The sequence below is a fragment of the Podarcis pityusensis genome (genome assembly GCF_964106645.2).
Source record: "Podarcis pityusensis genome assembly, chromosome: 7".
NCBI lineage: Eukaryota > Metazoa > Chordata > Lepidosauria > Squamata > Lacertidae > Podarcis > Podarcis pityusensis.
The window spans coordinates 18501421-18517047 of record NC_138031.1 but is presented as its reverse complement, the minus strand read 5'-3'; the positions used below and the strand labels follow the sequence as shown (position 1 = coordinate 18517047).

The 15627-nt window shown below is 45.0% G+C and overlaps 1 protein-coding gene across 5 annotated transcripts in view; it reads right to left on the bottom strand.

The window, feature by feature from the left end:
- CSMD3 (CUB and Sushi multiple domains 3) overlaps positions 1-6774 on the bottom strand; it is a 578955-nt gene extending 572181 nt beyond the window's left edge. For 3 of the 5 annotated variants that reach the window (XM_081012461.1, XM_081012462.1, XM_081012463.1), the window contains exon 1: positions 5975-6768. In XM_081012461.1, coding sequence (XP_080868587.1) covers positions 5975-6170 — 196 coding nt within the window. In that variant the 5' untranslated portion in view covers positions 6171-6768. Of the gene's footprint in view, positions 1-5974 lie in introns of all 5 variants that reach the window. The other 2 variants (XR_013988260.1, XM_081012460.1) reach the window with 2 other exon arrangements.
- Between the last annotated feature and the right edge of the window lie 8853 nt (positions 6775-15627).

The window sequence follows — 15627 nt, the reverse complement described above, 5'->3', positions numbered from 1 at the left end:
ACAGACAGGAAAGGTTGCCTGCATAAGCCTTCTCCTGAAAGATTTTATTTTATTTGTTGAAGGACAAGAATATCTATTTTGCAAGCTCGTTTGCCCCTTCTCTATACTGTGATTCACTTGCAATGTTCTCCCCCCTTTTCTTACCATTTCTGACATATCTAATATTCTTTTTAATCTTCTTGCACCCACACTGATTGACATTTTTGGGTAACAGCCCTTCTCACTGTCATGCCATTGAAGCAGGGCTGAAGCAATGCAGTCTTGAAGGCAATGAAGAGAGATATAAAATATGCATACAGAACTGTCTATATCATTGTGTAGTTATGTCTACCTTTCCATAGACACACAGAAAAATTCTTCTAGTATCCTCCTGTGGAGTGTGTTAAGGCTTTAGAGCTTAGGCCAACCAATAAAGGCCAACCGCAAACACAGACTTCATCACCACTGTTAAATGTTATTGATTCCTACTTGTTAAAATCATGGTCTAAAAACCATTCAGTGGCGCTCCAAGCCATTATCATGAAGTTGATGGATTTGATGGCACCCCCAAATGCCACATCATTTGAAGGAAATACAATTAACAAGGATTTGGGATCTTCAGCCGCCAAACATCACCATTATTACCAATTGGGAAAACTAAAGGCTTGGAATGATAATTGTGGAGACATGAGAGTCCAGCTGAAATAAAGATTCATAAATAGCAAATCCCACACACTAGTATTCTCAAAACTGAACTGGGACAGATCTTCACTACAAAGTGAATTGGTTTTGCATCACTTTAGCTGTCAGGGTATTTCCAAAGGAATCTTGGAAATTTCTTTTAGAATCATAGAATTGTAGAGTTGGAAGGGAGCATGAGGGTCATCTAGTCCAACCCCCTGCAAAGATGGAATCTTTTGCCCAACATGAGGCTCAAATCCATGACCCTGAGATTAAGAGCAGAATGCTCCACTGCTATCTCTGCTGCTTAGAGATCCTTAGCTTTGGTCACACAGAACTGCAGCTGCTAAGAGTCCCTGAAAAAGGATACAGAACTATTAAACCAGATTTAGCCTGCAGTGCAGAGATCTGCCACTTTCTTCAGCTCAGCTTGTAGGATGCAGTGACCATGTTAAAAGACATTTCATTCAGTTCAGTCAGAAAGAAGATGTTTCTAGTTTGACGAATATACATATGGGCAAGGTGGTGGACACCCAAACATTACTCGACTGGAACGTCTGTCATATGTGACCATTGGCCATTCTAACATAAGGACATAAGATGAGCCTGCTAGATCAGGCCAATGGTCCGTCTAGTCCAGCCTCCTGCTATCACAGTAGCCAACCCGATGACTGCAGGAATCCCACTAGTAGGACCCAAGCACAAGAGCACTCCCCTCTCCTGTAGTTTTAAGCAACTGGAATTCAGAAAGATACTGCCTTCATCCATGGAGGCAGAGCGTAGCCATTATGGCTGGTAGGCAATATAGCCTTATCCTCTATGAATTTGTCTAATCCTCTTTTAAAGTTATGCTAGCTAGGGCTGATGGAAACAAGTCTCACAGTTTTTGGAAGGCCGCAGGTTTCCCATCTGTAATATGAGATCACTTTTGCAGACTGAATCCAAGATGCAACCCTATACTCAGCCAGAATATTGGTCCATCTAACTCTGCACTTTCTGGAGACCAGTAGCTCACAAACTTCTCAAGTGGACCTCCCCCTAGTATCTGATATCTTATTAGCTGGAGATGCTAAAGATTGAACTAGATTTTTCCGCATGTAAATCATTTGTTCTAAAATGGAACTTTGGTTCCAATGGGACCATTGAGGGCTCATTGGGACCATAGACGTGACCAACAAGGTAGAAGGGAAGCAGAAGGTTATGGGGGGGAACCACATGATGAAGCTCAGGCCTTTGGAGTCCTCTTTGCTTCACCTCCTTCAGTTTTAAATGTCCAGTCTCCCTTTCCAATGTCCTATATTATCAGGGAACACAAAAGGTAGGTGAAGACCCTCTTTGCATAATAAGTACATAAATCAAACTTATGAAAGGTCATCTTTTTCTGACTGCAGGGACTGTACGTCAAAGGCTAGACAAAGAATTCAATCACAGCTGCAATGGGTTGGGATGGCATGCCTAAAGAACCATGTTTAATAGTCATATCCATGCACGGTCCAGCAAAACAGTATAAGGTGCTTGTGGGGGCACCCTTTAGGGTCCCATCTGCTTCCTGCTGAAGCCAACAAAAATATACACAGTGAATTTTAAGCCAGTGTCTGGATGGGACTCAGAAGGCACATGGTTGGATGGGATCAAAAAGTCACATGTCACAGCTACACCAGAGTTGGACCCATTTACTTAATTTAACAAAGCCTTTCTACAGCCACACAGCTTTGCCCTACCTTTCATTCATTAAAGCCTGGCACCATTATCTGACTGCCTCTTGACCATTATTCTTTTGTGAAGAATTGAACTCTGCTTCAAAAATTAATGGTATAATGAATTGAAATCATACTGCAATCTTATGCTTCCTTACTAGGTAGTCAACCCCACTGAAATGAAACTAAAGCTGGACCTCAGGGCTGAAGCCCAAAGCTCCAAAGCTGAGGTAGCTCCACACTGACCACTCAGAAAGCAGTGGGTGGTGGAGGAAAAGGCAAACAGGCCCAGCATCAGTGCCTGGGCTGGCATGGACATTCCAGGGCCCAACGAGACTCATTCTGGTCACCACCACATCCCTTCTTTCTTATTTCAAAAAAAAAAAAAATTAAAGTCAGAAGATGGCTGGCTGTGCACATATGTGGCTACAGAGACTCACTGTATCATTCTGACTTTAGAATATACTTGATTCTTTTCTGTCACAAAAAAAATGTGCTTATAACAAGGTTAATGCATTTCTGTTTAGCATCCAGGGCAGCAGAAGCAACCTACATTTCATTCTTGTAGATATATATATATATATATATATATATATATATATATATATATGGTTTGGCTAACCGCTTCAAGTTTCTTTGTTGCTCAGGTATACGGAAGCATGCAATGGTAGGGTGGACAAATAAAATAAATTTTGTGTGCTTCACAAACTGATGTAATACACAAGGACATCTAAAGCCTCGCTCCAGCATGCTGCCTGTCCGGGTCTAAAATCACCAAGCTGCATCACTGTTCACACTGCTCCTGCTGCTGCTGCTGCTGCTACTACTGCTAGTAGTGCTAGTAGTAGCAGATATATGTGCTTCCCTGTAGCCTAAACCTATTGCTGCTTGTCCTTTTCACTGGATGTGCTAACCAATTGCTCCCCTTGTTTCTTTGCCCTCTGCTTAATTACACCAAAATATTCCCACCATCACCACCTGTCAATTCGAAGTAGCAGTTCCTTCAAACTTTCATTCTGTACTTCATTTTCAAGACTATTTTCAAAAACCTTCTCACCCCATCTCCTTTGAGGTGGTGTAATCCCACAAAGGACTCCACCTAGGCTGCACATGGACTCATAAATACGCACTCATGCACCTCACACGATTTCTCATTACTCAGTGAAGGAGAACTTCCCATGTAGGAAGTGAAATGAGTCCATTGAAAAGCGTGATGTTTGACACCATGTGACGCGTTCGTTCCTGACTGTCTGTGGTACGGGATTTGTGATGTCTTATTCACACATTGCCAGTCATCCCTTGAGGTGGCAGTCATCAAGTGATGACTGTGCATATGCAAACCTGCCCTGTGTTTGCCACTGAACAGGTGCAGCGTCCAGTGGTATTTCCCCTCCCCACCTTCTCCCAAAGCTGTCACTTTGGTTCAACAAGTGCCTGAAAATTGCTCACCAACCATCGCTCCCTGGCATTGGTGTGCATATATATCTTAGCAGTACAGACCAGAAAAACCACCTGTGCTATTAATTTCTGTAGGATGCTGCCTCCATGCGACCCATAGTTACAAGGCAGGTCTTCCTCTGTGTCATCCATTTAAGCAGAATATCCATCCTCTGAAGTGTGTGCATTTCCTCCCAGCCCCCAGAGATCACACACGGGTTGTGTATCTCTGTTGTGTATTATTCAAGCAAGCAAGTCACGCACAGGGAAATGGGAGGGCAAAAGAGATAGGAGAATGTTTATCAATTAGGGTTTTTCCCCCCCTATCAGCCCAACACACCTACATTCACGCATACACACATCAACCCACCCACCCCTTCTAAATAAATGGTCCTTCGATCTCCCTACTGAACCATTTCTCGGAAGAAGAAGAAATTGGGCAAAGGATGGTGGAGGAGCAGATTGCGTCAACGGCCACAAACCCGGACAAGCTTTCTGTAATTAGAAGGTGCATTAAAATTCCAGGCATGTTCCCTCCCCAGCCTAGGCTGGAGCGGGGAGGGAGGGGGATGAGGTAAATCCCTTACCCCCCAGCATCAGCAGCCCTAGGCAACCCTGAATGATCCTGGTCCTTCCTCCCCTTCACCCCTCCCTCCATGCAAATGGGGACTGAACCAGCTGCGAATCAAGACAATCAAGTGTTTCATAAAAAAGACCCAGCTCAATTTCGGGGGTGGGGAGAGGAGAGGAGAGGAGAAGAGAAGAGGGGGGAAAGCAAGCTCCTTTTCAACCGAAAAGAACAAGCCAAACTGTCCAGTGGGAATGGAAGACTCTAAACTGAAGATTCCTCAAACTCCCAAGGAGCCTCATCTCTCTCTCTCTCTCTCTCTCTCTCTCTCTCTCAGTGGGGGAGATGCATGCATTCCTTGCAAGAAGGATTTCCAAAGAATAGATACACTATCTGCCTCTAGCCATGCAATGGTTGTATCAGGATCCCCCAATTTGAAAGCATGCCTCTCTCCAAAGTACCGATTCATCCATTCTAGTCTAATTTATGGGATGCCATTCTCCCTTCTCACGCCTAGCCCTTCTGCTATATCTCCCAAAAGCTTACCCCAAGAACCTTCTGCACCCCACCTCCATTCATTAAATCAAAATGAGGAGGGGGAAAGGCTAAATCTTTGCACTCCATGACAGATCTTGCCCACAAAGATGCTTTATGGTTTTGTTTTGTTTTTTAAATAATGAATAATAAAGCTGAGTCCTTCAAAACGCCAAGCTATAGTCATGGTTGGCTAAAGTCCTTCTGTCTTCCTTATCAATCTCTCTCTCAACTTTCCTTATGAAATGGGTCTTTATCGGCATTAAGGAAAAGAACCTCATTCAAGGCAAATGGGTACACATCTGTCTGTATGCTTCTCAGCCAAAATCTGTTTGTTTGTCTAGAAGGAAACCACATTTTTAAAAAAGAAGAAGAAGAAGGGAAAAAAGCAAGAACATCAAGTAATCTCCTTCACTCTGTATATTTGTCGCTCCCCCCCCCCTTTTCCTAAAAAATAGTCTCAAGGCAAAAGGAAAAAAAGAGGGGGAGAGGAATCCTCCAGCGGTAATTCTGTCGGAATATCCACTCGTTTAAGAGGCTGTAGGACCCAACTCACGTCTCTGATTGAGCATACTGCAAGAATATTTATTGGGCACCAGTTTCAGTCACTGCATTGAACGCCAGCCTTGGCAAGCAAATTGCATTTCCTATCGCAGATGAGGGAGCCTGGTATATATATATATATATATATATATATATATATATATATATATATAAAACACCCCAACCCCCTCCTCCCTCCCCTCCTCCCTCACCTCGCTTTCTCCAGAGATCATTTATTTTGCAAAGCAGCAACATCAACCCCCAGCAAGAAAGCCACATTCATAAGACTAACCATCAGTGTAATCATGGGGAAACCTTGAGAAAGGACAAAGCTATAACCACACACACACAACACACACACACACACACCTCCTTCTTGGCAAAAACACAGTTCTCTCTCCTCAAACCCCCCACCGACGATTATTTATATATTTCAATACCCCCTCTCTTCCCTTCACTGGGCGATCGATGGTGGTGATTGGCAAAAAGGGGGCTCCTTTCCTCCCCCCCTTTTTTTTTGCCCCGCGCCCCTTACCTTTCACACAGGAGAGCATCCAGAAAAAGACGAGGTTCCCCAAGGTAAATCCACTTTTAATCCCCATGATCTTGCCCCAGATGCACAAGTCCGGGCGGCTGCATCTCCTACATCCCCTTCGCCCCAGATCTGCGGCGGCGGCGGCTTGGCTCGGCCAGGTGGCCCCTTTGCAGCAGCAGCAGCAGACCCTTTGCATGTTCTTCTTCGGCGAGGAGCGGAGCGAGCTTCCTCCCCGGATCCGGAGCTGCCTGCCCGCTCGCCTTCGTCGCGCCCCCCTCCCTCCTTCTCTCCTTCCTCTTCTTCCTCCTCCTCCTCCTCCTCCCCTGCCTCGGTCCAAGGCGCAGTGGCGGAGTTTGCGCGGAGCTGTGTGAGGTGTGTGTGTGTGTATTGATGGTGCGCGGTCACAGCTCCGAGTGAACAGTGTTTCTGGGATACCACAGCAACCTTGACGAGGAGGACTCAACCATCTCTCCGACGGGGGCAGCGAGGCTCTCGGCGCAGGCGAGCTCGAGGGAAGGGGGCCTCCGCTCCTCGCCTGCCGCCAGCTCAGCTATGCTAGGCAGCCCGGGGCTGCCTGGAGCGCCTGGCCAACACTAGCCGCCCCCTTCTGCTGATAAAAAATAAAATAGCAATACAATATATATTATAAAAATCTCAGGAGCTGCGGCGCGCTTCGAAATCGACCAGGCGCGCCTCGAAATTGACCAGACGCGCGGGCTTTAGCCTCCAAACTCTCCACAGCCGCTCGGTGGCTATTGAGGCTCCGTTTCGTCTTTCCTCTCCTCCTCTCTCTCTCTCTCTCTCTCCCCGCTCTTTCAGATGATTTTTTTTTTTTAAAGGGAGAATGCTTGTTGATGTTTTTTGTTGTTTTGGCTTAGGGAAAAAAGCTGGTCGTCAGAAAGAATCATCTGGTTGTTGCTTTTCTATATATATATAAACCAAACCAAACCAAACCAAACCAAACCACAATAGTCCCGAGGAAACAAACAAGCAGGAGCTTAATTCAGCTGCTTCTCCATCTCTCTTTCTCTTTCTCTCTTTTTCGACAGCGAAGAGCAAGCAGGCGCCGGGGCTTTGCAGAAGGATGCCAGCCTCGCAAAGCGTTCGAGCCTGGTGGAAGCGCACGACGCGTAACTGCGCGAACGGCACGCGCGCATTCACACGCGCGCGCACACGTGCACACGAGCGGAAGAGCCAGCTCCTGTAGACACCTTTTCTTTCGCCCCACCCCCATTCACAAGCCCATATGTTGGTTGCTTTTGGAGTTTGCAGGTTCCTCCGGGAGACGTCGGGCATGGGGTTTTAAGAAACTGAGCGCAAAGAAGCCTCGCGGCGCGCAAACGGGCGCGCGGGACGAAGCGGCTCAGCGTGAATTACGCAGCGCGCAAACACACAAATAAAGCCTCGCGCCTCTTGGCTGCCCTTTCCCCACAAGGCTGCTTTTGCTTTCGGCTCCCTTATCTCCCCACACACCCGCATTTGCCCCTTTATTTCCACGCCCCCTTTCTCCACCTTCCAGAAAACTAGGTCCCAAGATCCGAGGAGCGGTAGTCTTAATTTTGCAAGTGGCCAACAAAATATGTAAATAGAGGGAAAGGAGAGAGAAGAGAGAGATTGTGGAAAGGATGGCGGGGCGGGGGGGGGGACGGGCGGTTGGGGGGGCGGACTCGCAAAATGCAAAGCATCAGTCAAATTCGGCTCGCAAGGGTTAAGGATAGGCAGAGAAAGAGCACTTCTGCCATCTACCGGCTGACGAAGAACCACCGGCTTCTTTCTAGCATTTGTATGGCCGGGGATGCCTCTCTGGGCGGGTGCGAGTGGCGGGGGGGGGGGGGACGGGACGTGTGTTCACGCTACAGAGAAAGCAACATTTTATTTTATTGTTTATTTTTTGCTGCGGTTATTTAACAATGATCAAGGTCTCTTTTGCATGCAAGCTGTCTCTCAGAGAGCACAATGAGTGAAAAGTGATTGCGGGAAGCCGATGTGTCCCGTGGTGGAAAATAAAAATAAAAACACACGTTCATGGCTCATGCGTCCTCCTTGACTTGCGCGACGAGCGATGAAATGGATCGTGAACAAGATAAAAGGCAACTGTGTGTACCTGAAAGAGAGCACAATGCTGTCTTCAGGGTTTGCTGACTGTTGTGCTTATTCGGCAGTCACTGTTGTGCTTGGGCACAGAATGTAGGTCTACCTTGGTGCGTGAGATTTTGTATAGTATGTGAGAGGGAAACGTTCAGTAACAATCTGACAGCTGGTACCCACTGGACCTGTTGGGGCTACTGGAAGATCTGGAGTGCCAACTTAAATAAAACGGGGAAGCCCTGCCCACATAATCAATCACATAACACGACACACACCATTTGAATGGCAATGCCCATCAACTTTGGGGGGCCCAGCCCCCTCGAATATTTCTATGGGAGAGGCCAAAGGTAATGTAAGGTAAAGGTAAAAGACCCCTGGACGGTTAAGTCCAATCAAAGGTGACTATAGAGTTGCGGTGCTCATCTTGCTTTCAGGAGGAGGGAGCCAGTGTTTGTTCACAGACAGCTTTCTGGGTCATGTGGGCAGCATGACTAAATTACTTCTGTGGCAATGGAACACTGTGACAGAAACCAGAGAGCATGGACATGCTGTTTACCTTCCCGCCACAGTGGTACCTATTTATCTACTTGCACTTGTCCTAAACTCTTGATTAATCCTCTGCATCTGGGTTGATGAGATGATTCTGGCCTTTTATTATATGTTATCAGGGCTTATAGAAGATTTTACACACACACAGTATATACATTATACATGAACAACTTTTGTAGCAGTAGCATTTTGGAGCTGACTGATTTATGTAGTTTATTTGGTGTCAGAAAGCTACTGTATTTATTTAATTGGTCAAAACTTGTATTTTTATTCTTTTTATTGTGTGGCCTTATGAAAGAAGGGTGCATATAAATTTATCAAGAGTTTGTCATTTGATTGCAAGACATTAATAAAATAAACTAAATATTTTTTCTTTCATTCTATTTGTCTGTCGGTGTAGCCTTGAGTATATGCATCACGTGACATTTGAACATTTCTCATATTCTTGCTTTTCTCCAGCAATCTTTGCTTATGAGATTTTGGGTGCAAATTCTGGCACGAAGCATCTTTCTACAACACTTGGCAGATGCATTTGTTGTCATTTTGCTTTTGGCATGACCAAAAAGCCTATTGATCCCCTGGGTACAGGTCAAGGATACAAATGACTTGGCAAGGGCCATTAAGTCAATCACCATGATTAAATACTCTCCAGAGTTCTAAATAAAGGTTGAGATGACAAATGGACAGCTACTTAAAAACCCAACTTGTCAGGGTCTTGATTACTAAGGATAGCAATAGAAAATGAAGATGTGTGACAATGAGCTCTCTTGATGACTGTGCTGTTTCAAGCCTTAGACTTCACAAGTCTCCCCATCAGGCCAGGAGTGGGTTGGGCCAGCTCATCTGCTCATCAGGTGACTCATGAGGCATGCACTCATCTCTTTGCTGGTAGACATCAAGAAGGACTGGGAATGGTGTTTCAAGGCAAAAAGGTCCAACATGATAAGTTATGATTCTGATCATTTAAGCGTCTCCATCTATGTGCAGGAACCAAGCTCGATGTCAGAATACAGGCAAGTGATAGTGCTATCTCTCAAAACCAGCAGGAAGCTCTGACTGAGGGCCAAATGTGTGTGTTCATTGTACAGAATATGTCATAGTGTGTATATGGTGCAATTTTGATTCACCAACCTCCGCTGAGCCCAGGAGATACTATGTTATCTGCTAGGATTATACTGCAGCTCTTCTGGAGCCAGATGTTGCTAAGACTTTTCTTCAAAGTCTTATTTGTATGACATTTTAGAAGCTCTTGTGACAAAAGTTCTCAGGTCCTAAACATTATATTCAAAGATGGAATTTCCTCAGAAGCTAGACAATATTTTGAGATATAGCATTGTGTTAGTCTGCAAAAACTTGGGTGTTGTTCTCCGTGCCTATTCCAGCTTCCTTTCCATTTGTTTGCCACCTCCCCCATTCTAGCTAGTACTCAGATTGTCTTGGAAAGTTGCTTCAGTTGTCAAAGGGCTTGCCTTTGTGATTCAAGGACCCGCCACCCGCTTGAGGATAAGAAAGACACATGGACACGGTATATAAGGTTAATGGGCTAAAAAAGGCCGCAACTTTATTGATTACAGCATGTGAGAGGTATTGGCTTAGGCACTGGATAAACCACAGCACGTGACTCCACCCCCTCAAGGAGGGGTGAGTCTATCAAGGGTTAACCACCAGTGGGAGGAGCCTGTTGATGCAAATACAACTGAAAGCTCCCCCTGATGTCACCAGGGGTCATGCTATGGCCCTAGCCACTAGCAAGGGTGTCGGACAGGATTCACGATCGCCGGATTCCTTTACCGGAATATCCATAAAGAGGAGGGGTAGGCGATGGCCACACCCTGCCCTCCAATACACAAACACATTCCAATGCCTAACCGCCAATACCCAAAAGTTGTGACGATTTGCTACGAGGTAGGCGAAAAACCAAGTGGCCGGTGCCAATTTGCCAGTTGGATAAAAATTCCTACCAGGCCCCTTGGCCAACCAAGGTGACCAACCACAGGTCTATAGCAATGTCAAGAACCAAGCAATGAACTAGTGGGAGGGTGGGTGGGTGATCTGACAAAAGGCAGCAGCACAACGGATGGGAAGCGCTGCCGCGGCCGTGTTTGAGCAGCAAAACCCCGCCCCCAAGCCTCCACCTGGTTGGCTGGCTACCTGGGGGCATGGCGCAGCAGTCGGGATGGCTGGGCAGGGGCCAAAACGCCCCCTGCCAACGCAGGAAATGGCTCCTGCTCACAATTCCTCCCCTCTGCAAGGAGGAGAGGCTTTCTCCAAAGGAACAGAAAAGACTCTTTATGTATGTGACAATAGCAGCACAGATGCTACTAGCCAAGAGATGGAAAGAAGAGTCCCTACCAGAGAGGAATGGCAAGCTAAGCTGTTAGACTATTATGAAATGGCAAAACTGACTGGAAAACTTCTTGACCAAGAAGACAAGAAATTCAAGAAGGAATGGGAAAAGTATATGATTTATTTAGGAGACCACCGCAAGCAAATAAAAACATTAGCAGGATTTTAATCTCACTTATAATGTAACAAATACTATGGACAATATGGATAGACATAAAATATAGATTACAAAATAATACGCAGTTTAAAATGTTGACAACATGACCCCTGGAGGGGATGAGAGGAAGTCCCGAGATTCAGAGTAATCTCTCTACATGGATGTGTATTTGGTATGCTTATTAATTTATATTTCTAAAATCAAATAAAAATGATTTGTGAAAAAAGAGAGCTTGCCTTTTTATCATAAAAGCTTTAGAGCAAAGATCCTGGAAGTCCCTTCTCCTCCAGCAAGAAAATTCATACACATTCCTCAATATTGCATCAAGCCATGTCAAAGGCCTAATTACACCAAGAAATGTTAATAATGTCCGGCAGACTCTTCTATGTGGGGAGGAGTGGTGGAAAAAAGAGCATGGATATTCAGGAAAGACTGGGGTGGGGAAAATCTCTCTCTCTCTCTCTCTCTTTCACACACACACACACACACCACACACTGTTGCCCTAGGGATCGTGGGTGGGTGGGGGTCAATTTCTCCCTAGGAGAGAGAAAGTCATCTTATCATTGACTTGCATATTTTAACAGAACTAAAGGGACACTTCCAAATCTGATCTGAATCTGAGATTTTCACAATGTTTTGCCAGGTTTGATCTGCATCCACCAATGTCTAATCGTTTTCTAAACTCCAAGTCAGCATCTATGGAACTAACATAGAAACACCTTAATGGGAACAGAAGGTTTTTAGATAATGCCACTGGAACACGCAACATGATGTTTTCCTGTTCAGGTTTCATCTTGTGAGCCTGATGGCAGGGCCTTTCTCTTTCATTCTCTTTTAACTGATGTACACCTCATGGGGAAGTGTGACAAGTGGAGTAAAAGTACAGGAACTAAATAAAATAAATAAAATAAATAAGCATACCTACATGCAAGTTATTTCATATCAAGTGATTAGTGTGGCCTCTTCCGAGTAAATGTGTTTATGATTGAGATGTAAATTTGCTCTGTGGTGCTTGCTAGCAAATTGGAAGGTGGTTGTTTAGAAGATTTTTTTGTTTGGAAGTGTGTGTGTGTGTGTGTGTGTGTGTGTGTGTTTGACTGTTGGATCACAATCTACTTCTGCTTGTCCACCAGAGAACTGCTGAATCCATTTATTCTTGGCAACCAACATCTGACCTTTCTGATTGATTCACTATTAATACTTCCCATTATCATAATTACCCATGTCTTTGTCACCTTCCTATTGGAATATTATGATGAACGCTATGCCACACCATCTGTGGAAAGTTACTTGCAGATATTCAAAAAACTATTAAAGATGTACTTGGTACTCTGAAGCTTGGTTATCCAAATAGAGTTTCATTGTCTGTCCTGGGTTTAGATCACAGTAGATGCATTTTCTCAGTGTCTGAAACCTAGTGGCAAACAGGGACAGGGGTTAAACTTGAGCATGGGCAAATAAAACTTATTTGGGAGTTGATGCAGGGGTTACCAGGAAGGAAAGAGCTTAGAACAGTATCCCCCAACCTGGTGCCCTCCAATAAAACTTTGTTTACTATTGTCCATTCCAGCTGGGCATGATGGGAGTTGTATTCTAGAATGTGGCAGGTAGACAGGTGACTAGGAGCGGCCGCCGGGACCATATACTAACACCGGTCCTGAAAGACCTACATTGGCACCCAGTACATTTCCAAGCACAATTCAAAGTATTGGTGATGACCTTTAAAGCCCTAAATGGCCTTGGCTCTTTATACCTGAAGGAGCATCTCCACCCCCAACATTCAGTCTAGACGCTGAGGTCTAGCACTGAGGGCCTTCTGGAAGTTCCCTCACTGCAAGAAGCGAAGTTACAGGAACCAGGCAGAGGGCCTTCTCAGTAGTGGTGCCCACCCTATTGAACACCTTCCCATCAGATGTCAAGGAGATAAGTAACTCTACAACTTTTAGAAGACATCTGAAGGCAGTCCTGTATAGGGAAGTTTTTAATGTTTAATGTTTCATCACGATTTTGCATCTGCTGGAAACCTCCCAGAGTGGCTGGGGCAATTTAGTCAGATGGGTTTGGGAGGACTTTTCCTGCTGAAGGTTCTAACAGGCTCCTGGCATGACCAGCCAAACAGATCTTCAATGGATGGGCATCCCTGCCTCAGAAGATGCTTAGCTCTCACCAGCTGCAGCAAATAGCAGTGTGCAATTTAGGTCAGTGGCCGGACACAGTGTAAGCAGCTTCATGTGTTTGTATTGGGGAAAGCAAAGAGGTAGAAAAGGCAGCATTTTAAACATCCGTAAGCAAGGGAATAAAAGAAACCTTGAGTGTGTTTGGTTGGTTGGTTGTTTCAGGCCTTGTACACAGCTATTTCACTGTGCTGAGCACCTGCATTTCAATGGTGTTTTGCTGCACCGGTACAACAGCAAATTACAACAACCCAAGGGCTCTTTCATCTGCTCAGTCTTGGGCACTTCTCTTGTGCCTTGAGAAAATGAAGTAAGGAAATAAATACCGTATTTTTTGCACCACAGCACTCACTTTTTTCCTCCTAGAAAGTAAGGGGAAATGGCTGTGTGTGTTATGGAGGGAATGCCTACGGGTGGCATGCCTACAGATTTTCCTCCTCTAAAAGCTACGTGCGTGTTATGGTTGGGTGCGTGTTATAGAGCGAAAAATACGGTAGTTGATTGCTCTATAGGGGTACAAAATACCCATGAGAAATTAAACTTTTTTTAAAAAAAAAAGTCATTTGGTATCTTTGTAAAGACCTTTCACACACTTTCAGAAGATAAGGTGTGTACCTCAAATGTCAACTGTGGATATGGCAAACAGCAGTTCCCTGGAAGCACACCTGTCAACGGTGCAAACTTGACAAATGCAAATTTGCTGTTGGGCAATAAACAACTTCTGTTTCCAGTTAATGACATTAGGAGCTTCTCTCAGAGGGCCAGAAAGGCAGGGTAGGGACATTGGCTTTTTTTCAGTGTCTCAAAATCCCATTGTGCATTGATATCCCAAAATTTGTTATTTGTTGTTTAGTCATGTCTGACTCTTCATGACCCCATGGACCAGAGCATGCCAGACATCCCTGTCCTCCACCGCGTCCCGTAGCTTGGTCAAACTCATGCTGGTAGCCTCGAGAACACCATCCAACCATCTCGTCCTCTGTCATTCCCTTCTCCTTGTGCCCTCCATCTTTCCCAACATCAGGGTCTTTTCCAGGGAGTTTTCTTTTCTCATGAGGTGGCCAAAGTATTGGAGTCTCAGCTTCACAATCAGTCTTTCCAGTGAGCACTCAGGGCTGATTTCCTTAAGAATGGATACGTTTGATCTTCTTGCAGTCCATGGGACTCTCAAGAGTCTCCTCCAGCACCATAATTCAAAAGCATCAATTCTTCCGAGATCAGCCTTCTTTATGGACCAGCTCTCACTTCCATACATCACTACTGGGAAAACCATAACTTTAACCATATGGACCTTTGTTGGCAAGGTGATGTCTCTGCTTTTATAGACTTTTAAAAATAAAAAGAATCATTTTTATTTGCAGGTACATGTTCTAGTTTACCTGTTGTAGAAGTTTAGCTGTTAAATTACAGGTCTTTTGTGAAACCTTGAAGCCAACCCATCAGGCTATTGTGCATTTCCTTCTACTACCTTTGTTTAAGTTCTCTTAGCAATATATATTCAGATTGGCAATCTCTCAAGGGAAGGGATGCAAATCTCGAGCTTAGGGGTCTTAAGCACATACTCCCTTCTTCATCCTGCTTGCATCCATCTTGGATAGTTTTGCCCAACTAGAATGTGACCTTGAACTCTGGTAACGATTCTTGCTTGTCTGGATATATGACAGAGAGGAGTGTGGGTGGGTGGGTGTCGAAGCCAGCCTAGATATAAATTCACATTTCTTGGTTTGTCCACTTCTGCCTTTGGCCCTGCTTTCCAGTGCTATGTGGCCCCTGGAAAGTTGCCCAGAAGGGAATGTAGCCTCAGAATGAAAAAGATTCACCAGCTCCAGGGGAGTTCACACAATCCCCTCAACATGTTGAAAGAACAGGTAGAGAAGGTCGCACCACACATCACACTCCTCCAGGGCCAAGGTACCTCTGTATGATGTGAATAAACAAACTTTGCTAACATGCACTTTTAATAGAGTGGCACAGGGAGAGAAAAAAACACCATGCCATATGAGATCAGCTGAAGTTCCTGCTTGCCAATTGCCTCCTGAGGTCTGAGATACTCTGATACCCAGTCCTTTTGCAGATTGCTGGGGTAAGAGATGGAAGCAAGCCGGTGTTGCCATCTGCTTTCATTCTTCTCAATGCTTTTCCCAATTTTGGTCTGGGTCTTTCATAATTCATTAATGGAAGGTGAAGGAGGCGTAGGGACTCTCGCTGTTATCCAACAGTATGCCTTAATAGCTTTCTTTTCTTGGAACTCAGCAGTACATTGTTTCTCAGAGAGTGCTTTGAATGATGGGCAAATTAGAGACATAATGAATCATTTTCTAAGTACGTGTTTTTATAA